The sequence below is a fragment of the Daktulosphaira vitifoliae genome, unplaced genomic scaffold, assembly GCF_025091365.1.
Source record: "Daktulosphaira vitifoliae isolate Bord-2020 unplaced genomic scaffold, ASM2509136v1 Scaffold_4, whole genome shotgun sequence".
NCBI lineage: Eukaryota > Metazoa > Arthropoda > Insecta > Hemiptera > Phylloxeridae > Daktulosphaira > Daktulosphaira vitifoliae.
The window spans coordinates 5,178,880-5,203,582 of record NW_026099575.1 but is presented as its reverse complement, the minus strand read 5'-3'; the positions used below and the strand labels follow the sequence as shown (position 1 = coordinate 5,203,582).

Here is a 24,703-nt window from a genome sequence, read left to right as displayed (position 1 = left end):
GAGCGTTTTGAAGTGGAGATCGGCGAACAACAAGTCATGATATTGCTCACGTACTTTCGGTGGTAAAGTCGTTAAACAAATGGATGTATTTATACATTCGTTAATGTGCATTATTTCTTAGTAATCTTTCACAAATTTTATACTGATATGAAATATGAACTTGTACTTTGTGAACTCTTATATCTGGCTTCATTATGCATTATAAAGTTACACTGAAAGTTATAATTGTTTATTATTGTGTTGTAATCAGTATACTTTAATTTTTAAACTTTACAACACTTTGTGTATTTTGTAAAATACGAGTTACTTATAGTGCATAGTCACTAATATTTTAGTAGGTTTTACATAGAGTGTTTACTCCGGAGATTGAAGATCCTCATTTCCTCATATTAAATCTAAGTATCCATTAAATTTTCCATCAAATTTATTAGATAGAAAGACTCATGTAATAGAAGAGACGATTTATGACCCAAATATTGCTCCATCAACTTCTACTTCTGTATGTTAAATCTATACATCACAATTCACATGATTCAGAATTTATGGATAAGACGTTCTAAACTAAATTCAATTCTCAGTAGTCCACACTGAGTCATTGAGACACAGTACTATGGCATACTGATTCAGCTCGTTCAGTTCACCTAAAAGAGTCAACTCTTTGAGTTGACTCACTCACTCACTACCCATCCCTAAAAGGTATTACATTACAATGTTTTTTTTTATGTATGTCGCTACTTTTTCTTAACTTTCACCAAATCGATTTTTTTCAACGTTACGTCAAAAGATCAAAAATCGTAAATAATTGAATAAATTACTCTTAAAAAGTGAAAAAAAATGCTCTCCTTCTCTGTAAATAATGAAAATCCCCTATAAAATTACTTTTTTTCATATAGGTTAATTTTGACAACTTTATTATTTTTTTATTTTTTATAAACTGTCATAACTTTATAAAAAATGTATTTGTGAATTAATGGCATTTGATGTCATTAATTCACGTAGGTATATAAGTTTACACAACAAAAATAGATACTTTCAAATTAATTCTGTGTTTGGTAAAGTTACTGACTTCATCATATATTGTATTTGTATTTTACTTCTGTATATATTTGAATTTTTATTTCAAAGTTTCTACATTATGACAATTTCATGATTACAATACCGATGAAATAATTCCTCAGAAATACTTTAACATTTTATCATTTGTGTTTATCTATATTCTTTGACTATAAATAATGACTAATATTGTTATCTATTATCATAAAAGAAGGAGAAATTTATCTTTTAGTCGAGTCGTTTAAATAAAATTGCCTGCCGAATCGTTAAGAAGCTATATTACAAATTATCTACCCTTATATTTTACAATTTTTGTTATTTCTCATTAGCAACCCTATTTTGTAAAGAATCAAAATGTCAACTGCCTTAGGAACTGAAGATTTTCCTACTTTATCATTAGTTCCTAAAAAAGAAACTGGAGTCACTAATTTTTTAATTAAAAATCCAATTTATGATGGTCGCAACGTAACAATAGCTATATTTGATTCCGGTGTTGATCCTGGAGCTCCTGGACTAAAAGTATGAGTTTTGTAAATAATAAACATGTAATAATTTCTTCAATTACATTTTTTTTTTCATAGGTGACTAGTGAAGGAAAGCCTAAAGTTATTGCTAGGTATGATTGTAGTGGTGCCGGAGATGTTGACACTTCAACTATTGTTAAAGCTGAGAATAATGAAATTAAAGGACTTAGTGGTCGAACACTAAAGGTAAATATTTTATGATCTAAATTTTGTGTTAAGTGTGAAAATTATAAAAAGAAAGTTATATTATAAACATTATTAAACTTTCATGAAATTTAAAATGATCATTACTTTGATTAAAAAAAATTAGTTTATTAATTATAAGAGCTCAAGACTTAATGTGTTTATAAAATTTTATTGAGTCATTTCATTGAATAAGTTAGAGATATCCAGCTCTGTGAAAACTTATCATAATTGTATATAGTATCATAAGAATATTTTCTATTCTGAGAAAAAGTGATCCCCTAAGTCCTTTAAAACTAAATTTCTAATAAAATACACTGTTTAGTGTTAAGAATAATTAACAGAAATATCTATCTTTGGTTTACTCAGAATGATTAAAATAAACGTAATAAATCCATTAAATTCTGAACCTTGTTAATTATGAATTGAACCTTTATTTACCTAGAATAATACTATTTTTCTGTTAATTCACAAAATAACATAACATAATTATAAAATAATAACCCCTTCAAAAAATTCTATTTATGTGAATGATTTATAAGGTAATTTGTTTATCATTGACCACTACATTTCTTTTAAAATTATAATTTTGAAAAAATGGTTAAATTTTTTTATGTTTATATTTTATTATAATATATCTCATTTTTAATTTTTTTTTAAATTTCAATTTGAAATTTTAAAGCTTTTAAATTAATACAGAAAATATGTTGAGTTTTATTTTTTCACTTAAATAAATATTTTTTAAAAAACAGATTCCAAACAGTTGGATAAACCCCAGTGGTGAATATCATATTGGTATAAAAAATGCTTATGAGTTATACACAAAAAATGTACAGCAACGTATTGAAGAAGAAAAGAAAGAAAAATCATGGGATATTTATCATAAACCATTATTATCAAAATCAATTTCTGATCAAAATAAATTTAATAATGTAAGTATAAAGTATAATATACAAATTAATTACTATTTTAACAGTAAAACGATTTTTTTTTGTATATTATTGGTTCAGTTCTGTTCAACTAAAAAAAAGTGATGTAAGCAATTTTTGAATTGTATTAACTTTAAATTTATTCGCATAAATCAAATTAAAATTTATATTTGTAAACTATAATTTAACTACGGTTAAAAATAAAAATCAGTTTTACATCCTTCTATTACTTGAACTTAACATGATACTGAAGGTAGTAGCCCTCTTTTTTTCATGTAAGAAAGTCCAAAATGATTCTTGGCTAAGCCAATGATAGAACAGAATGTATATTATGAACGGCTTGCACCAGAGACCAAACACCACCAATGATAAAATCAAAATAAATACCTCATTGGTACCCTATTGATTGAATCTAGGACCACCCAGTATGTCAAAATATATGTGTCTACTCACTAGACCAGTATGACCCCTTTATAATTTAACTGCAGATAATACAGTTTTTAAAGAATATAGAAACTAAACCAAATTTTTATTTCCTTACTAATAGAACTACTATAATATTAAAATTAATAGTTTGGTAGGGCAGTATTCCAAGAGGGAGATAAGAGTAAACGCTTCCCCTAAACTAGCTCCATCAATAGTTTACAAAACTCATTATTTATTTGTAAACTATGTCTCTAAAAACTTTGTTTGGATCTCCACTTTGTTTTTGGGAATTTTTTAGGCAAAAAAATTTCTTTAGCAATCCTATTATAAAAAAATAATTTAGTCATTTTTCTAAAAATTGTAGATCAGTATACTATTAAAATATAGCTAAAATCTTGTACACTGATTTGTTTATTAAGTTCTCTGTTTGTTACTGTCTGCCATGTGGGTACCAAAGCTACTATTAATCAATAGCTAAATCATATAAAACTAAATTTTTTCTTCAGCAAAAATTATTTATTTATTTTTTTTGTTAAGGAAAATGATGGTTCTAAAATTCCATTAACTAGAAGCCAAAAACTTATAAAAGAAGATTTAGATAATACTGTTGAAGCTTTACAAAATTTAGAAAAAAAGTATAAAAGTATTACTCCGGTTTATGATTGTGTTGTTTTTCACAATGGAAAACAATGGCTGTAAGTTGTTACAAAATAATTACTATATTATAAACATAATTCTTAACAATCATATTGGTTAATTAATTAGTTTATTTTGTTTATTTAAAAAATAATTCATCAAATGATAAATTTAATTTAGTGTATGTTTGGATACATCAGAAATAGGAGACCTGGAATCATGTAAAGTTATGGGAGAGTTCAGTGAAGATCCAAAAAATAATTATGATTATATTACCACCTCTGATTTTGTATGTTATTCATTTAATGTATATAATGATGGAAATGTATTAGAAATAGTATCCCTTGGCTGTGAGTTTGCAGAGTTAAATTATAATTTTTTTAAATATTATAGATTGTTAATAATTTTAGCATCGCATGGGACACACGTTTCTGCTATTGCTGCTGGATGTTTCCCAGATGAACCTGAAAAAAATGGTGTGGCTCCTGGAGCACAAATTATTTCATTAACTATAGGTGATAGTCGCCTAGAAACTATGGAAACTGGAACTGCAATTGTTAGAGCTATGATAAAAGTAATGGAGCTTAAAAAAAAATACAACATAGATGTAATCAATATGAGTTATGGGGAACATTCAAATTGGTCTAATGCAGGGTATGTCATTAACAACTATTATTAGTATAAATATGGATTTTGTATTCTCTACATTTTTTTTTACATATTTTTCAAGATGTTTTATATGGTTCGATGTAACAAATATTTATTTAATTATTAAACTTGAAGATATATTTTAAACCTTTAGAAGTCCTAATTAGTGTGTAATAATTATTTATTTTATTTATAAGCATTTCCATTTATTGTTGTGAATATCTAATTTATCTTGGTTATCTAACCCCCAGAAAAAAACAGCAACTTTAATTTTCCAAAAAATTTTAAAAATATAATAAGTTAAAATAACTCAAATTTATTTCTAAAATTATTAAAAAAAATTTAAAGTGAATAATTCTTAATTTTTTTCTTTTATAAAATATTGTAAATGAACCTACCATTTTTTTTCATTATTAATAATAAATACAATATATAATAGGGCTTGTTAACAATAACGATTATTTTTGAAATGTCACAATAATCAAACTAAATTTTTAATAAAAAAAACTGTTATAATTTTGGTCACTTTGTTATAGAATATATATTATTTGATATTAGGCTAAAAATGTTGGTGATAATCTTTTTAATATTTTTTGTATTAAAATATATTAGGAAATATAGAATTGAGATAGAGGAAAAATTATATTTATTAATACAAAATTTTAATTGAGATTAGGTTTTTTATTATGACATTTTTGTTATTTCTATTTTTTACAAAACACGAACAAAGTAATGTATGAGGAGAATTAGAGAATGTAAAGCAACAACTAGTTAAAACTCAATCTGAAAAATAAACTGAAATTATTAAGCCAAAAAAATAAATTCCTATTAGATGGTAGTGATAAAGGTAATGATGTTTTATTCTGTAAAAGTTTAAATTTTATTTTTGAAAAGAAGAAAAATTGTTTTTACTTGTGAAAAAGCAATTAAAAAAATACAAAGAGTACTTATGTTTTTTTTTATTATTATTTAAAACCAAAACATTAAAACTATAATACTATTATTCAAAAAAGAACAATTTCATTCATTTAATAATATAACATTATAATATAATATTATAATAATGATATAAATAATATATAATGATAAAATCTTGAAACCAAAAAAAATTATTTCTTCATAATAAAAAGTAATTAAAAAATATTCGATAATTTTTATGAAATATAGCTACTATCTATATATTTTTATATTAATATATTCTGATTTGGTTGGTATACCATAGTCTGATTTTTACAACAATGGTAACATAACGGTATTCTTGAAAAAGAAATAAAGGGTAAAAACATTTAAATATTAAAAAAACATTTTTTTTTCGTACAATATCTGGATATTGAGAAAATTTTAATTTTGTGATATATTGCCTAAATTCAGTAAATTATCGATATCCAAAAATATATTGTTGACAAACTCTATTATATAATATATTTATAAAGAATTTATTTTATTATTATAATTTGTATTTTTTTTTTTTTTACTTAGGCGAATTGGTGATTTAATGAATGATATAGTGGATAAATATGCTGTAACTTGGGTTGCTTCAGCTGGTAATCATGGACCAGCTTTATGTACCATAGGAGCTCCACCAGATATTTCTAAGACAATGATTATAGGTTAAATTATTGTATAAAATATTTTTTATAAATAATACTGATAAAAAAGGTATTTTTTAAATATATTCATATATTTTCATGAAGTAGCTTAAATTATGCCGCTGTTGATGACACTGACATGTTTTTTTATAATATATCAAAAATTAAATGTATAAGGGTTCTTTAGACTTCTTTCATAATCAATATCATTGAAAATTTTAATGAATTTGATATCACAAAATTCTAGTTATTTATTATATTATGATGGAGTATTAAATTAAATAGTAAAAATAAGTTTTCTTACACTTAAAACAAAGTTATGGTATTCTGCCATAATAAAGATCTATCATATTTTTATTGTTAATTTCTAATTACATGTACTCTAAATAAAAGGGTCCTTTATAATTTTTCTGACCTGTGGATATATTTAGAATATTTTTATACCTCAAAAAATGTTGGTCAAATTTTATATAAACTTTTTTTTTTTACAAAAAAAGATCATTTCTCCTAAAATATATTCCTTAATTTTTGCTGGGATTGGTCTTAGCTATTCATATAAACATAGATATTACAAAAATTTCTTTGATAATGCAACAATTACTACTGAATGATTCTGATTATTAAAAAAATAGTTTAAATACAAGTTTAAAGTTATAAAGGAATTTGAGTTTCATTTAAGTAATAACATTAATTGATCATTAAGTGAAATTATTTTGAGAGATGATAAATTGAAAAACGGGACACATATTCTTCTAGTGTTGAATATTTGATTAATCATAGGTGTTGGAGCGTACGTTTCACCAGATATGATGGCAGCCGATTATTCTTTATTGAATAAATTACCTGGAAATACTTACACGTGGTCTTCAAGAGGTCCAACTATAGATGGTGGTAGAGGTATTAGTGTTTGTGCACCTGGTGGTGCTATTGCTTCTGTGCCTGGTTATATGTTAAGAGGTACCCAGCTAATGAATGGAACAAGTATGTCGGCACCTCATGTTGCTGGAGCAGTAGGTATGTCACAGTAAATATCAACTAGTTTTTATTTTATGTTTTTGAAAATTTTATTAGCTGTTTTAATCTCTGGACTCAAGGATAAAAATATAATAATCTGCCCATATTTTATAAAAAGAGCATTAGAAAACTCAGCACAATATCAAGACAAGATTGATCATTTTTCACAAGGACATGGTTTATTACAGGCAAGATAAAAAAAATAACATAGTTTTAACCTGACATTATCTTAATAAATTAAACTTAAGGTCGAAAATTATTTTAACAAATATTAACTCAAATAAAATTAATTTTTAATTAGTTTTTACAAAATTTTATTTACATGCTGCAAAAGACAACCTAAAATTATACATTAGATTTTAAATAATATTCTTATTTTAGGTTGAAAAATCATTTGAATATTTATGTCAGAATTACAGTGAAACAGAATCTTATTTAAAATTTATAATATCTTGTGGAGCTGATGGCAAAAAAGGAATCCATATAAGAAATGGGATAGAAGATAAAGCTACTGAGCATTCAGTAAGTGTGGAACCAGTATTTATGAACAACAGTGAAGTTGGTAAGAAATTTTTTATACAGATAAATATATTAATAATAACATTTCTTATCATAATTATAAGGAATAATAAAAAACATGATAAGAATTTTGGAAACAATTTTTTTTTTATTTCTTAACCTACTAAATTAAATAATTATCAAAAAATCATTATTAATTCATGGGCTTGGAGGTTGATAACACCCAGATTTTTCATACTTGGATCCTTCGATTTTATCCCACATAGCAATAAGTTTAACTCCATGAAGTTCCTTACCTATAAAATTTAAGAAAATTTTTAATGTTTTTGGACTAAAAATTATTTTTACGTTAATTTAATTATTTACGTTGCTTATTTTGAACTTATAATTTAGGATCAATATTGTAATGAAGTTAATATAATAATATCATTTACCATCAAGGTTTCTTCTTACTAGATTAGCATATTCATGTTGAGAGAATTTTATTCTAGCACATGTATTATTTTTTCTTATTAGTAAAATATGATTTGGATTTACATATTGTACTACTAATTTCCATAAATCATCTTCAGTTGTTAATACATTCATATTTCGAACATGTAATTGTGACATCTACAAAAGAAAATTATTAGTTAAACAATTTAGTTCAAATTTATTTCTGAGTATATCAATATTTACTCTTCTCAGGACAGAGTATCGAAATACTGGTTCACTAGTTGCCCATTGAATCATTATTGAAGTACCATTTATAAAAAGTGGATTTTCTGCCATTGATCGTCGAGCTAAAGCTGCACTTCTATGATCTTTGAAGATAATAAAGCAAAATTCTCTGTTTTTTGATGGATCTTCTACATCATTAAACACTCTAACTTTCTTAACACCTTCTACTCGATTTTCAAACTCCATTTGCAATTGTTCTTCTGTTAAGTCATGAGGTATACATCTAGCAAAAAGTGTTCTATTATCAGTAGACATATTGACTGATAACTGACTTCTGATGCCAGGTAAAGAAATATCCTTAAGCTTAATGAGCGCCATTTCAGCTTGAATAGGATTTTTCATCATAACATAACCATAACCACGATTTGAACCTGTGAAATGCATCATCAAACGAATTTGATGAATCTCACCAAACTAAAAGGGAAAAACATTTTAATTAATAATTCAGTAATTATATTTATAGCCTAAAAATAATTATTAATTTATATTCCAAAATATTATAGTACTTGTGAAAAAATAGCATATAAAAATCCTTCTAGACATGATTTAGGCAATGCAACATATAATTCACTTCCCCTTTTAGGTTCTTCTTTTGATATCGGTAAAAGAGTTTTTTGACCATTATTTTGAAATACATGTCTTTTATCCATGTTAATTAGACTTTGACCCAATTCTTCTATTTCGGAAATACTTTTAGCTTTTGAAATTGTCAACCTTATAACATCTTCACGAGTTTGCTAAAATTAAAAATAATTATTAAGTTGAAAGAAAGAAGAGTTTATAATAAAATAACTATAAATAATTCTTACTATATAAGAATCATCAATAGGGGATGGAAATTTGAAAACATTGCTTTGATTAAATGATCCTTTAGTTTGAGATAGTGTGGTGTATGGAGATGATATTGATGAATAAGGTGACAATGCACTTGAATAAGACTGTGTAAAAGGTGATGGAGGATACAATGAATCTGGCTAATAATAAAAAGAAAAATTATAAATTTATTATATATATTCTATTATATATTATTTATTATATATATAATTAAAATATAAGATAAAATCTATTAAACAAAACAAATTACACAAGTATTATTAATGATACATTGAAATATATTAAATATAATAGAAATGTTTAATACTAGTAGCATACCGAAAAATAATCACAATAAACAAAATTATCTTGTGTTATATACATATCCATGGTTGTTGGATTAAATTCACAATATTAGCTCTGAAAAATAAAAAATAAATAGTTTTAATAATTATTTCTAGTTAAAACTTTGTGAATGCCAATTAAATTTATGATCATAAAATAAACAGATAAAATTAATTTGATTAATTATTTATTTACTATTAGACTATATTCCATTTCATTTAGTTTAAAGCTGAAAGTTAAACAATAAAATAAGTAGACAAAAACTAAATTTAAGTAGAAATTTTTTCCAAATTAAAATTTGGAAAATTGTATACATTGTTTTTTTTATTAAAATACAAATATTTAATTGCAATCTTCTTTTTCCTTGCCTTTATCTCAACTACATGGGATCGGCCAACCTTGACCTAAACTTTCACTTGATACAAGCATCTAGATATACATCAACTGTCCTCATATCGCATTCAATAACATCCTTCCATCTCTTTATTGGTCTTCCTTCAACTTAAGTATTCTTACAGCTTCCGATTCCTCTCTCTTCATAACATTACCAAACCATCTATTTACCATCAAAGTTTATTTTCTCTCATCTTATTTACGATTGGGGCTATACTTTTACTCCCTCTTATATGCTCATTTCTTATCCTATTTTCTCTAGTCACTCCACTCATCCATCTAAGCATTCTCATCTCTGCTACATTCATTCTCTGCTCTACTTTCTTATTAACTGCCAAACATTCTGAACCATACATCATAACTGGCCTCACCACAGTCTTGTAGAATTTACCTTTTAGCCTCATTGGAATTTTTTTATTTCATAAGACACCAGACGCTTCTATCCACTTCAACCATTTAATCCTGTGTCAATACTAACGCTCTTTTGCACAACTGATCCTAAATACATAAAACTTTCCACCTCTCCAATCACGTCCGCGATTATTGTCACTGATCTCTTCAGTTCACCTACCTCGAGTTCTCCTTTATCAAACTCTTACTCTATATACTCATCTTATTCGTATTCATTCTTAAACCTATTTCTTCAAAAGCTTTACACCTCTCCTTCTATGTTTCTAGTAATTTCATACATCTATCCACCACATTTAATTTGCAATGATGAATTTAAATACTTATTTATTAAATCAATATAAACTTTAATAAAACATAAAAATAGATATTATATGTTAGGTAATTTATATATATATATTTTAATACTCTATTGAAAGAATTTCCTAAAAGAGTAACTGCAAAGACAAAAATGTATTTTTTATTACTATTATTAAACAATAAGATATTATGTAAAGAATAACAATGCAAGTCATTAAAAAAACTTACCTCAAATTTTTAATAAAGCAAGCAAAAATGTAAAATCAACCATGTATTAAAAAAACAAACCATATTTAAATCTATGAAGATATAAAATTAATTTTAACACTCACATAGGATAATGTTATCAGTTGATTGGAGTTAACTAGTTTTTGGTAATTTTTATGTTTAAAATATCAGATTGCTTTTTAAGGTATAAAAAAAATCAGTTTCCTCATAAAATAAAAAAATGTAATAAATTATTAATTAATTTTTATATCAATATGGATAAATTTAGATACTTTGACCACATAACATCTATTGATAATTAAATTTTTCAGATATGTACTTAGAAAATGTGTTGCCCTTGGTAAATAAAAATAAAATGGTCTTCTCTGTCTTCAATTTTTTTGAAAATATATTTGAAAGAAATAAAATCTTATGAGAAATGTATTTTTGCAACTCTTAGAACTAAAGATAATAATTTTTTATAAAATATATACAGTGATAATAATAATATTTTAACATCAGAGGAGCATGCATATGCCTGCCCTTGGGTCACTTACTAAAAAAACTTAAATATCTGTCTAACGAGTTTAATTTTATGTAATAAATGAAACTCAGCCATTATGTATTAATCCAGACCAAATGTGCAGTTTAGCTCACAAAACATTTTTTTCAATTATTTTAGCTTTGATGCGTAGCTGAGAGGTATTAATTTATTATTGTTTTTTTTTATATTTATCGCCACTCTTTTTCAACTCTCACGAAGAACCGATTTCTTTCAATGATACATAAAAAAATCACAAATCTTATCAAGTTGAAGACATTGCCCATAAAATTTGAAAAAAATTTCCTCATTCTCTGTAAATGGGGGAAATATCCAAAATAAATTACAATTTTTAAACATGTTAAATTTTAATATTATTTTCTTAAAACTTTTAAATTTTTCAAAAATTAACATACCAAAATAATTTTTTTTAAGTAAAAACCCTTTTATTTGATATAAATTTTTTAAAAATTTGACCCTTTATTTGCCCACGGGGAGGATTTAAAATAGCAACTTCTGCACAAAAATTTAACTTTTGAAAATGTTCCAGAAATACTGTATCCTTCAAACATATATCAAATTAAAGCTTATGTACTATAAAATAAATTAAAAAAACTTGTCTTATAGACTTCATGCAAATAGCTGCCCTAGTTAAAAAAATGTTATTTGTGTTAAAATTTTTGATTTTTTACATCTAACTTTCTGAAAAATGTATAGATAAACACAAATTTTTGTTTCTAAATACTTTATAAATACTCTTTTCATCCAACATACTTTTTTTTAAATTGGGCAATTTCCCATTATACAGAGGGGTTTAAAACTTGAAACATACATATAAAAAGTAGGACTTTTGAAAATTTCCTGAAATACTACGTTTTTTACTATATGCTAAATTAAAGCTCATGTTAAGTACTGTAAGTTAAAAAAAAAAAAAATCTTTTATGGGCAAATGGCAATCGAAATTTAACAAAAAATATGATTTAATATTGCTTTTGGAATAATCCATAATTTCTTAAAACTAAACACAATACAAATTTGCATTGAAGCGTTTCTTATGATAGTGATTTTAATTACTATAAATATCATCTACTTGTAACAACTATGCTACACTGTGCTACGACCCCACTGAGCTAGTTTTTTTATTTTACACAATTTTTACGAATATGCTAAAAATATAATATCGGTCAAAAATAGTTAAAAAGTTATAGCACATTAAGTTTGCTTTAGCGCTGTAATTAGGTCTCGCGCATTTTATTAATATTTTTAATAATGTAGTTTTTAACTATTTATAAAGGTTATGTGATTCAATTGAGAGTACATTTAACTAGGATTGTAATTTTGGAAACCTCTTATCCGTTTTTACTTCAAATACAAATTTTCGGTATTTCTCGAAATAATGTGCATTTTGTGAACTAAAATTATCAGTAATGACAAATTTTGCGGGCACTTATGTCTATCGGCTCTCGTGATCAACTCCAGTCCCTTTGAGATTTTATGAGACGCTTCCAGAAGAAAGGAAAAGTTCGAAAATGCATAATAATGTTCTTATTATAATTCCGTGTAAATAGGCAAAATAGTCATGTGTGTAATACGTTTAATAACAGCGTTAAATGCAAACTTTAATATGCTATTAACAGTTTTTGACAGAAATTTAATTTTTGAATATTCGATATCAATAAAAAAAAACAAATCGAAATAATCGTTAACTATATATATGCCGACATTTGAAGATTAAAAAACGTATCAGATTTTTTTTATAATAAACATAAATTGTTTATGTTTATTTATAAATTATAATTGTAAGAGTACTAAGAGTACTTTACATAAAATTTAATGTGAGTCAGATATTTCGAAGTGTAAGATATGAACCCAATTTGTATACTTACAAGTATCCCAAACTTATTAATACTGATTTATCTTGTAAATTTCTAGATATTTATATATATATAAAAATTAATTTAGAATAAAAGAAAAAAAAAATGATAAATACTAAATCATACTAATGTTTGCAATTGTTAAGAAGTAAAGTAACGCACATTAAACGTATACATATTATACTTAATAACTAAATGTTTAAATATTAATATAATACTTTAACTAATATAATTAATAGTAATTTTAATTGTAACAATATTAAGGTTTAATATTAATATATTATAATTTATAAACGTATAACAATAAATTCAATTAAAACCACGAAAAAAACGGTAAAAAAAATTATTTTTAAATTAAAAAAAAGTTATTAAAAAAAGTAAAATTAAAATTAATTATTTATGTAAATACTTACTTTATATAACTAACTAAACGTAACCGTTCTTGTGAGCCGGTTGCGCACGTTCAGCTGAGATCCACGTACGAGTAACGTTTAAACACTAATGGTTAATTGGAACGTTCCTCTACTGTGCAAGAGATTACAATGACTATATGACTGATGTAGATACGAAAGGCTCATTGCACGTGTTCCTCTTGCCTTCAAGGCAAACGATAACGTTTTTCTAGGAATTTTATTTTTATAGGGGGGGAGTAGCGGGGTATATAATTTTTTATTTGTTTCTAGTTTTTATAGACATCACAAACTGCAGGTGTTCACATATCCAAAATTGTTGACCATAACTACTACTAATCCTTATATGACTATCGCATTTATTTTTATCATTTGTTTGAAAGATATTCTTCGGTATACTAAACAACATTAAGATGGATTTATTTTTTTACCAAAATGTACATCAATAATTGGTATATATTAAGAAATGTATATTCATATAAGACCATAATTATTATGGTCTTAAATCACTGATAATTATTTTACAAGTAGTAGATTTTAAATAGATTTAAACTTACAATAATTAACTAGTTTAACTGTTCATAAAATTATTTAACAGATTTATCTACTAATTATAATAACTGTGAGTGATTATCGAAAACTATAAATTGTATTAACATCAAAATCGGAACTATTTTTATGTTAATATGTCAATAGCTATGTTTTCACTCTCTAAGAAACTTTTATAATATTTATCATATGATTAACTGAAATTGTGTTGAGTTTTAATTATTATTTAATGTATCATTATTTTTGTACAATTTTCACATTAAGAGATGATTTGTAAAATAGCTATTTGTACCCACGTTTTTAAATCATTAAATTAACATAAATAATTCATATTATTTTTAAATTCAAGAAGCCTGTATATAAATCATTCACACGAAGGGAGTTTCCAAAACATGTAAAATAATAAATGTTAATAGCTTTGGTACGCTAGAAAATGTTCTTGATCCAGACGTTTTTCGTGGAATTTCCTAAGGGTGATCGACAATTAATAGGCCTTTGTCTGATTTTAACTTTGTTTACTTAGTCGTTGATGTTAAATTATTTGCACTATTCTACACAGTTTTACTTTTATGACGTTGCCAAGAACACGTTCCCTCACTAGAATTTTTTTCTAGTGGTACTGAATTAGATTTTAATATTAATTTCTGATTTTGAGCATTTTTATTGTGAAAATATGAACATAAATAATTTTAAATTATAAGAATTATTCTAAATTAAATAAATTCTTTAAAATATAAAAGTTTAAAAAATGAATAATTATAACGTAATGTCTATAATAACAAATAAGATAGGAATTTCATGTATTTTCTTTATATCGTTAGAGAAAGTCCAATGTTACTTATGACCTCGCATTTTTAGGTATATGAAAATCGTATTAATTTTTAACCCTTAAATTATGTTGCCATTTAAACCACTACTAGTCCAGTTAGAAAATAATTCATTTATTGCGTTTCTTCTTTGTACCCACCCCATATTAACGAGATCAATTCTTATGTACCTTCAAAACTTGTTGCACCAATTCTACAAACTTCCCTTTTCAAAAAATTGTTATAAAAGCTAATTTTCGAGCTATAACAATATTATGTATTGAAAGCTATACAAAAAAAATTCTGCGTTTCTAGAAACCAAAATTTATTATTCTGTAAAACGAAAAAAGTAATTAGTCCGAAAAAAGCGAATTTATTTTTTGAAAGTTTCGACTTATTTAAAAACTTTTAATGACATATTTAAAAAAATCAATTATCAGTAAATATGAAAATAAAATTTAGATTTATATCTGATTAATATCAGTCAATAAGTATGAATTATTACTTAAGTCTGAAAGTAATTAAAATAAAAAGATATAATATAACTAATACGATGATAAAATTTGTATCATTATTTATTGAAATTTAAATAGCTTTATTACTCAATATGTTTTTTTACCATCTATTTAAATTATATGGAATATAAGAAGTTATTTTATAATCCTTACACATTTTAGATGCTCAAAAAAAAATCAACTTTCAAATAAGTTTATGTTTAGTTTGCGATGCTTCTTGGGTACAAGTTCCTAAACACTTAGAACTAATGTACATGTCACGCAATTTCAATGTCAAAATTGACCCTAGTGGATTGCCTACTGGTGTTCATGGAGCTACGTGAGATAATTTTGACATTTTTATTATTTACTATTTATTTGCATATTTTTAATTATGTTTTCCACAAAAAATATACAGTGTGAAGGCCTATGACACGAAGAATACCGGAAAAGGGCCCGTATTTACTTTTGAAGTGACTGTTGTTCGCCCCTTAATAACGAACAGTTCTGGATTTATTTCATACGAGAATGTGAAATTTGAAGCCGGTACAATAAATAGACATTTTATTTTAGTTCCGAAAAATGTTTCATGGGCTTGTACGTATTACTTCTTAATACAATAAATATATATGTTAATTATTAATAAAATATTAGCACTTCATATCAAACATTTGGACAATAATACAACCGCCAATTTCATTTTGCACACTGTTCAATTGTTACCTCAAAAATCATGTAAATATATGGAAACTCAAAAAATGTTCAACTTGAAATCGAATGTTATACAAACGCATTTTGTTGTCCAGGTATGCGTTTTCAATTTTTATAAAAATAAAATGTTTATAACATACCTTAATTTCGATTTTATTGTCTTTTTATCGTATCATAATTTGAAGCCTTTTTTCATTAGCCTCTATCATAAGCAATTTAATTATATTGCCTCACTTGGCATATTCGCTTCGTAGATGAAAATTTACGACTGAGATAATTTAGGTAAATAATATTATTATTATTTAATATAAAACCGGAAATGGTATAAATTTTTATGATAAAATCTATGTAATATAGTAACGTATTTCAGTAGTATGATATATTGGTAATTTCTCAGACAACTCATAATGAACTAATTTTAATTATACATGTAACAACTTGTTTTTATAATATGTACATTACTTATGCTTTTAAAAGTGATTAAATACTTCATAACTATTAGTATTGTTATAAAATAAATTGTAATACGAATTAGTCGCGAAGAGAGGTTTATTACGATAAATAATTTATGAAAACTTATAGTCTATTTTTGTATTCTTTGATATATTCCTGTCAGTTTCTCTTAGAAAAAAATATTTTTTCATTTCTTAAAGCATACTGAAACCTTAAAATATATTACTTATATAAATCAAAATTACTACATGACATAATTTTTAATTTATTGCTTAACTATTCGGATGGTAGCTTCAATTCAGAAGGTTATTGTATTTTTTTTTTTGTAATATGGAAACTCACTCAAAAGTATATATTGCACAATAGTCTGTGGATCTAAGGATCCTGTTCAATAAATAAAATATGTGCGTTTTTAACCTGCTTATGTTTTACAGGTGTTCAAAAATAGTAAGGAAACGGGTCAATTATTACAAACAATGAGAACAATAGATACCCTTTTCCTTATTTACTGAACACTATACACTATACTCTTTATATATAATAAATAAGATTTTCATTCATTTTTTAAAGTGATGTAAAGACTGTGAAAACATTTAACTTGATTAAAGAACTTCAAATTAATAGAAGTATTATTTCATATTATTTTTTAGAATATATGAACTTGTATTTATGTTGTAATAATTGAAAAATACTACTTAGTAATAATAATATATTTTTAATTTTAACCTATATCAAAGTGCTTAGGGTGTTCTATTGATAATTATTATTACTTTACTGTGCGATAAGTTAGTCGATTAGAAATTGTGCTAAACGGTGTACAATTTTATATACATTAGAAACCAATAAAATTAATATTCCTAAATGTTTTTTTTTCCAAAATATTGTATGTTTATTTATTTAATTATTGATGATTATTAATATGCGAGAACTATCGTAGTCTTCACAGTTGTCCCCATTGTGCAGCACAATGTGAGTAATAGTACTTTTCATTTGTCCAAAATTATAATCGATCAAAATTTTGACTATTGATTAATAAAAAGGATTAAAATACATTTTTTATATTTAGAGGTCAGTTAATTCAAATTTAACATACATTTTTGAATCCCTCCTTTATATAGGCTATTTTTATCATTACCTAGTTATTGTGTTCAAATTTTTGTAAAAATATTCAATTTTGGCCAGCTATAACCGATATCCATAAAAACCCAATAATTCAATTAAAAGCCTTTAGGGAGTATTATTATTAGTATATCAAATTGAAATATAAACATGTATTTAGATTTATGTGAGAAAAAAAATCGAATCTCTAAAAGGTTCTAAAAATATTTGTCGCATTAAGGTGAAATTAAAAGTTAATTACTTACTTAAAATACTTGTTAGTTATAAAATGTCTAAATCATGTTTGTGTTTCATTTCAAATTATTAAGTTAAAGTTATACCTATAAACATTGACCGTCTACTTAAATAAATACCAAAACATTTTTTTTTAACTTTAAAATGCTGTTGCTGCACGTTGAAACTTACAAGCATAAATAAAGTACTTTACAGAATTAATTTATCTAATGACATTAATTAAAGTTATGACCGTGTCACGGCACTAGACTTAATAAATTTTATCAGTGGTACTATATTCGTTATCATCAGTACCCAATTATAAATCATCATCGCCTATTAAAGGCAATACCTTGTTGAAATCACTCCTTCTATTCCAAGATATGTTAAAAATATTGTTTCCTCGGGTGTCCATTTCGTTTCTTTCTAGTTATTTTTCTTACAAAATATTTATTATAAAGTCATTGTCTCGGATGATGTGTCCTATTAACTTAATTTTTCTTGATTCAATTATATACATTCGTAATAATTTACATTTTTAACTATAATAAAATTGTGGACCTTTAATCGGCTGGAACACGAATTCCTGTCACTGCGCGCTGGATTAGGATCAAAAACCTCGCCGATATTTTTACCTATAATTCCCTCTTACATAAGAGCCATGGACCTTGAATGAATATTATTTTTGCTCTTTTAATATTAGATTTCGGACTTTATTTTGTCTTCACGGTGAAAATAGTTACTGAATGCTATTTTTGTATGAAAATTCTCAATTTTATATTTTTAATTTTTAACTTTATAATCCTATATCATCTTATTGAAAAATGTATAAATCAATATAATTTTTTTACGAGAAATAATATTTATATCCCTCTTTCATTCGACATACTTTTTTTTTTAATAACATCATTTCCCTTTATATATAAATATACATTCATATATTACACTTATAAATCATAAAACTTGAAATCAGGATATAAATAAGGAAATAGGATAATGAAGCTTTTGGAATAATCCATCAATTTTTTTAAATTAAACACATTCTACAAATTTGCATCGAAGCGACTTTTATGATAGTGATTTTAATCACTGTCAGATATCATTTATACTGTACCCAACAATGCACGTCATCACTGTGCCGCAACCCCACTGTGCTGGGTTTTTTGTTTTTAACTCCTACAAAGTGGTAAATTTGACATCAAATTTTGTAAAAAGCCACAGTCTGTATCTGAAAAGGTCAGATAGTTACAACAAATGATTTATTACAGGAACCTACTAAAATTTTCTTGGTAGTCTAAACAATTAGGGCCTATATGAGGGGAGTATATGACTCCCCTGACAATTTAAAATATCTTAAATAACTAATAATTACAAAATTGAATAATAATAGATATTATTATGGTAATATTTTATAATACAGGAAAATGTGGTATTAGAATTTGTGTTGGCTAAATATTGGTCCAGCTCCGCAAATATGAACTTGTCATACAAATTACAATTTCATGGTGTTGTACCTCAAACTAGACAATTAACAGCATATCATGGTATGGGACTCCATTCGGTGACTTTGAGACCAGGAATTAAGAATGAGGAAATTCATCCGGCTGTTTCTTTGAAACAACTTGTCACTGTTCTAAAGTAATACAATTCTACTAAAATAATTTTATATGAAATTTGATTAAATTTAGTATCCATAGTTTTTCATTTGAAAAAACTTTCATTATCATAATATTGTGTTATTCTAAAAAAATAATTTTTAAGTTGGCAAAAAAGTAAAAAAAATTGGTAAACATTTTTAAGAATATACTTTTTATGTATGGGGTTGCTAATTTTTCATACGCTATGTCTTTATATTACTTTTTAGCTTTTTCAGCGCTGAATGAATGCTTTTCCGTTTTCTTTATCCGTAAGACCTTTTGATTTTAACACATACTTTTGAAATTTTTACATAAAAGAACTGTTTAATATCTCATTGTAGCTGTAAAAGTATTTTAGATTATCTTGTCTTTGGACAACATATTGATTAAGAACCTAAAAGTTTTAGTTTATTAGATTAAGTTGTGGAAATCCCTTTTGCAAATAACAATTATTTTCACTCAAATAGATCTCTTCTAAATTAGCAGAGCAGAGAAATTCACATCTAAATAAACTTTTGTAATACCAACTAATATTTTCCGTAAAATAATTTTAAATTCAATAAATAGATCAATAGTGTATCGATTTATTAATTAATAGTATTCTTTATTGTTGTAATATCTCTTATACTTACTTGCTGTCGATGTTATTCGAGTTAAACGATTTCTGATTTGTTAAATCTCATAGTAAATAATATTTAAAAAATGTTTTAATTTTCAAGGCGAGTAAAAGTTTATACATTATCTTATATTTACATCTCCTAATAGAAAATGTCATTCTGTAGTAATCATAGATTTTTTAAAATCTATATTAATTATCTCTAATAATTGTCACTTTACTTTTAAAATATTTAGACCTAATGATGGGAAAATTATAACATTGTCTTCCCGTGATGTTATTCCATTACAAAGGCCTATTTATCAATTAATATTAACTTATTCATTTTCACTGGCGAAAACAACTGAAACTTATTTGAGTTGTGGATTATTTGATGAACTATTATATGAATGTGAATATGAATCTCAATTATGGATGATTTTTGATTCCAATAAACAGTACATTACTTCTGGTGATGCGTATTCAAGTAAAGTGAGTTAACTTATTCATTTATAGATACCATCAATGTTAAAAAATTATAAAAAAACCTTTAACTACAATTAATTTTATATATCTTTTTTATATATAGTACATTAAAAAACTAGATAAAGGAGACTATCATGCTAAAATGATTGTAAGGCATGAGCGAAAAGAACTTTTAGATAAAATTTCTGAGTTACAAATTCAATTAGTACAAAAATTGCAAAATCCTTTAACCTTAGAAATATACAATAGTCATTATCAAGCGTCAATTTTTGGTAAAAAGTGTCCAAATACTATAATTACACCAGAAAGTAATTTAGTAACCTTGTATATAGGTACAATTCCTAATGAAAAGTAAGATTATTAATATAAATAATTTAAATTTAGCAATTTTAAACATCCTAACATTTTTTTAATCATTAGGTTACTTTCATTAAAATTAACAGCTGGTCAATTTTTAAATGGAAATATTGTGTATGTTAAAGATGAAAATGGAAAAAAAGTTGTAAGTTTAGTTACAGTTTCTTAAAACATAATTGTTTGTTGATTCAGTAATTTTTAAATTGATAGTTACTTAATTTATTAAGTGAAAATGTTCTAAAAAAATAATTCCTTTGCCATTAAAACTATATTGTTGTTGTGTTCTAGTTTTATTTAGTGCTTTTTCTGTTTACTCTATTATAAATTTGTGTCTACTAGTGTATTTCAAGCAAATTATTAATAAAAATGTGTTATTTACTTAATTTTACCAAAATGTAAGATTAGGTGGTTATAATTATCAAATGGTAATATAGATAAATGTTCTAAATTATACTTTAAAAAAGTATAAAAGAAAATTATAAAAACATTGAGATTATTTCAGCATTCTGAATAATTATCTGTATTCATTTATATTTCAATATACAGTCATTCAAAAATATTTAAATATATTTTAACAAAGTTATTTATTAAAAGTATGACTTGTTAATTTAAAATGATCATATTTTTTTGCACTATTATTTATTTTTAACTATAAAACCCTAATAGGATTTAAGTTTAAGTTTGATTATAAGAAAAATATTATATTAATTGTTTGTTGGATTGTAGGACTCTTATAATTTTAAATATTTTATTACTGACACATTGAAACCAAAATCTGGTTCAAAAACAACTGATGAGAATAAAACAAAATTAGAAGAATTTAAGGAATCCATATGTGATGCAAAAACCAATTGGTTAACTAAACTAGGTTTGTTTAGTTTTATGTGCTTAAAAAAATCAATATTGAAGTTTCAAGAGTAGTATATTCATAACTATTAATTTATTGACAACTTATTAAAAATGTATATATTTGTTAAACTTTATGTTACTGTAACTTTTCTTGGAAAACATGAATAAATTTTAAATGGTTATGTAGTTATTGTTCTTTATAAGCCACATTTATTTTGATATACAGGGTGATTTTTTCATCAAAACTCACTCAATTACTTACAGAATAATAATATATTTAAACATTTTTTTTTTTTTAATTATCTTTAGTTACACATTATTCTTGAATTATTAACTATGTAATACTTTTTAAGTTCATCCCTTATGCCTGATAAGGGTATCAACTTTGTTTTTTTAAATGGGAACACATATTTTAAATTTAATAAAGTGTTTGAGTTTTTAATTTAATAGCAAATGGCATTTGAACTTTTAGTATAACTTTATTTGTTTATTAGATATAAACATTTACAGTTTCAAATTTTTGAGTTAATATACATGTATAATACATAAGGGATTACAAATACAGGTAGCTAATTGATTTTTTATGACATCGATATTAGAAGGTACACACCATTGTTATTATCAATGGTAAAAAGGCACATTGTTGTGAGTATATAAATACACTAACTGACAATACAGAAAGTATATCTATTGATAGTCATAATTAATTATAAAAAATCCTAGACTGTGACAGCAATGTCATAAAAAATCAATTAGATACCTGTATTTGTAATCCCTTGTGTATTATACATGTATATTAACTCAAAATTTTGAAACTTTAAATATTTATATCTAATAAACAAATAAAGCTATACTAAAAGTTCAAATGTTATTTGCTATTAAATAAAAAACTGAAACATTTTATTTAATTCAAAATGTGTTCCCATTTAAAAAACAAAGTTGACATCCTTATCAAGCATAAGGGATGAACTTAATAAGTATTACATAGTTAAAAATTCAAGAATAATGTGTAACTAAAGATAATTTAAAAAAAAAATGTAAAAATTATTATTATTCTGTAAGTAATTGAGTGGGTTATGATAAAAAAAAATCATTCTGTATACCATGAAAAAATTCATCACAATTATTTACACTTATTAAACATAATTTAATGGTAATTATTCTTTTTAATGAATAGTTTAATAGATAAAGAAGATAACTGACATTCTAGAAAATTAAAAAAGAATACTTTTTCTTATAATGTCTCATAAAATTATAAAATTTATTTTTAGATACAAACAGTTCCAAAAATAATTTTTTAAATATTTTTCTTAAATGTATAAAAATGTTTTAAGTATTTATACAATAAAGTCATTTTCCCCAAAAAAGTTTTTTAATAATTTAATTTTTTCGAATGAATATTTTAAACTTATAAATAATGTGTTTTATTTTATTTAGAGTATGGCACTGATTCTACGAAGCTATATGAAAGTTTAGCCAAAAAGTTTGGAGAAAAAAATTCGTCAGTGCATACTTCATGGATACAATGTATTGAGCCTGATGACAAACGATTGTTTCCAAATTGTTTAATTAAAGATATAGACTGTGATAAATTAAATCTTATTGTAAATGCAGCAGATCAAGTTTTGGCAAACGTTAATCAAAATGAACTCCTAGCTTTTTATGGGATAAAATCAGATCAAAGACCTGATGCATTGAAGCTTAAAACGTAATACAAAAATTTGTATCATAATCGTAATGCTTTATAAATGATTAATAAACCAATTTGGAGGAGTTTAGGATAATGAAACCATGAAATAGATTAAATTTCATCTATTCTGTGGCTAAACATTTATTGGACTATATAGATATAATTTGAGTTTTAAACACAATGAAGAATTAGAAATAATCAACTTTAATTCAATCTAATTTTTCTTTTTAACATAATTTAATAATATTTAGTATTTTACACATGATATTATTATTACATCAATTGTATTACAGTAAAGACATATTTTGAACAAAATGTTTGGAGGTCTAACTTCATTTAAAAAATATTTCTACATAAAAATACATCATTTTCATAATTTTTAGGGTAAACCATGGCACCCATGACTATAGTTTACCTATTCAAATTTTTGTTTCAAACTTTTATAATTAGTTTTTGGTATTATTAATAATTGGTGATTTCTAGAAAAATTAATTATGTTTGTGATTGGTATTAGGACAAATGATAGACTAAAAAATAATTTAGTTGAAGCACTGAGTCGTAAAGGCGCAGCATTATGCCAACTTTTCTATTTTATGGCAGATAGTAAAATAATAATAGAAAGTATAGAAAAAAATATCACTTTAGAAATTATAGATGATGTATGGCTTCAAGTAACCCGATTCATTTCACCAGATTCTGATTTAAAGGTTTGTTATCTTAGTAAATTTAAATTTATAAATAAAAATCTTGCAATAATTTATTTATTTAAATAGAGTTTCAACTATTTTAATATTTGGTATGGAGTCATAAAAAAACATTATGGTCGTGTAATCAAATTACTTTTGAAGATGCTTGATGATAAGAATGTCAAAGAAATAGAACAATGTTTACTTTGGGCTGTTAAAGCTAAATTTGGAGCAGAGCAATCTAAACATATTATTAATGCTATTACAAATGCTCTTATTGTACATTATCCTAAAAATTATCGCCCTTTTTAATATAAATGCAATAAATTAGCTCGTGTAATAATAATTTTTTTTTATTTCTTTTACTAAATTATTTTTATATCATTACTATACTTATTCCATTTCAAAAAATTATATTTAATATACCTAAAATAAAACCTGTACATTTATTATATACAATTTAAGTATAATTATAAATTAACATTAATTTATTTATGTGGCTATTTAAATTTTTTTTCAATTTTAT

General features: G+C 24.6%; 2 protein-coding genes across 2 annotated transcripts; one reads left to right on the top strand and one right to left on the bottom strand.

The window, feature by feature from the left end:
* Positions 1 to 1,271: 1,271 nt before the first annotated feature.
* Positions 1,272 to 24,524, top strand: LOC126903700 (tripeptidyl-peptidase 2). Its single transcript, XM_050682088.1, has 21 exons — positions 1,272 to 1,572; positions 1,635 to 1,763; positions 2,513 to 2,692; positions 3,653 to 3,810; positions 3,932 to 4,101; positions 4,162 to 4,405; positions 5,879 to 6,009; positions 6,769 to 7,002; positions 7,060 to 7,190; positions 7,384 to 7,564; positions 15,565 to 15,721; positions 15,800 to 15,978; positions 16,036 to 16,187; positions 19,298 to 19,515; positions 20,367 to 20,601; positions 20,699 to 20,946; positions 21,016 to 21,097; positions 21,679 to 21,820; positions 23,239 to 23,509; positions 24,006 to 24,198; positions 24,265 to 24,524. Exons 1-21 carry the CDS (start codon positions 1,408 to 1,410, stop codon positions 24,487 to 24,489), a joined length of 3,825 nt encoding a protein of 1,274 aa, XP_050538045.1. The 5' UTR covers positions 1,272 to 1,407; the 3' UTR covers positions 24,490 to 24,524.
* Positions 7,375 to 13,930, bottom strand: LOC126903701 (RNA-binding protein 47-like). The gene is made up of 7 exons (XM_050682090.1): positions 13,536 to 13,930; positions 9,394 to 9,474; positions 9,051 to 9,215; positions 8,748 to 8,978; positions 8,200 to 8,655; positions 7,956 to 8,133; positions 7,375 to 7,817 (listed from the first exon to the last, which is right to left on the bottom strand). Exons 2-7 carry the CDS (start codon positions 9,442 to 9,444, stop codon positions 7,720 to 7,722), a joined length of 1,179 nt encoding a protein of 392 aa, XP_050538047.1. The 5' UTR covers positions 9,445 to 9,474; positions 13,536 to 13,930; the 3' UTR covers positions 7,375 to 7,719.
* Positions 24,525 to 24,703: the final 179 nt, after the last annotated feature.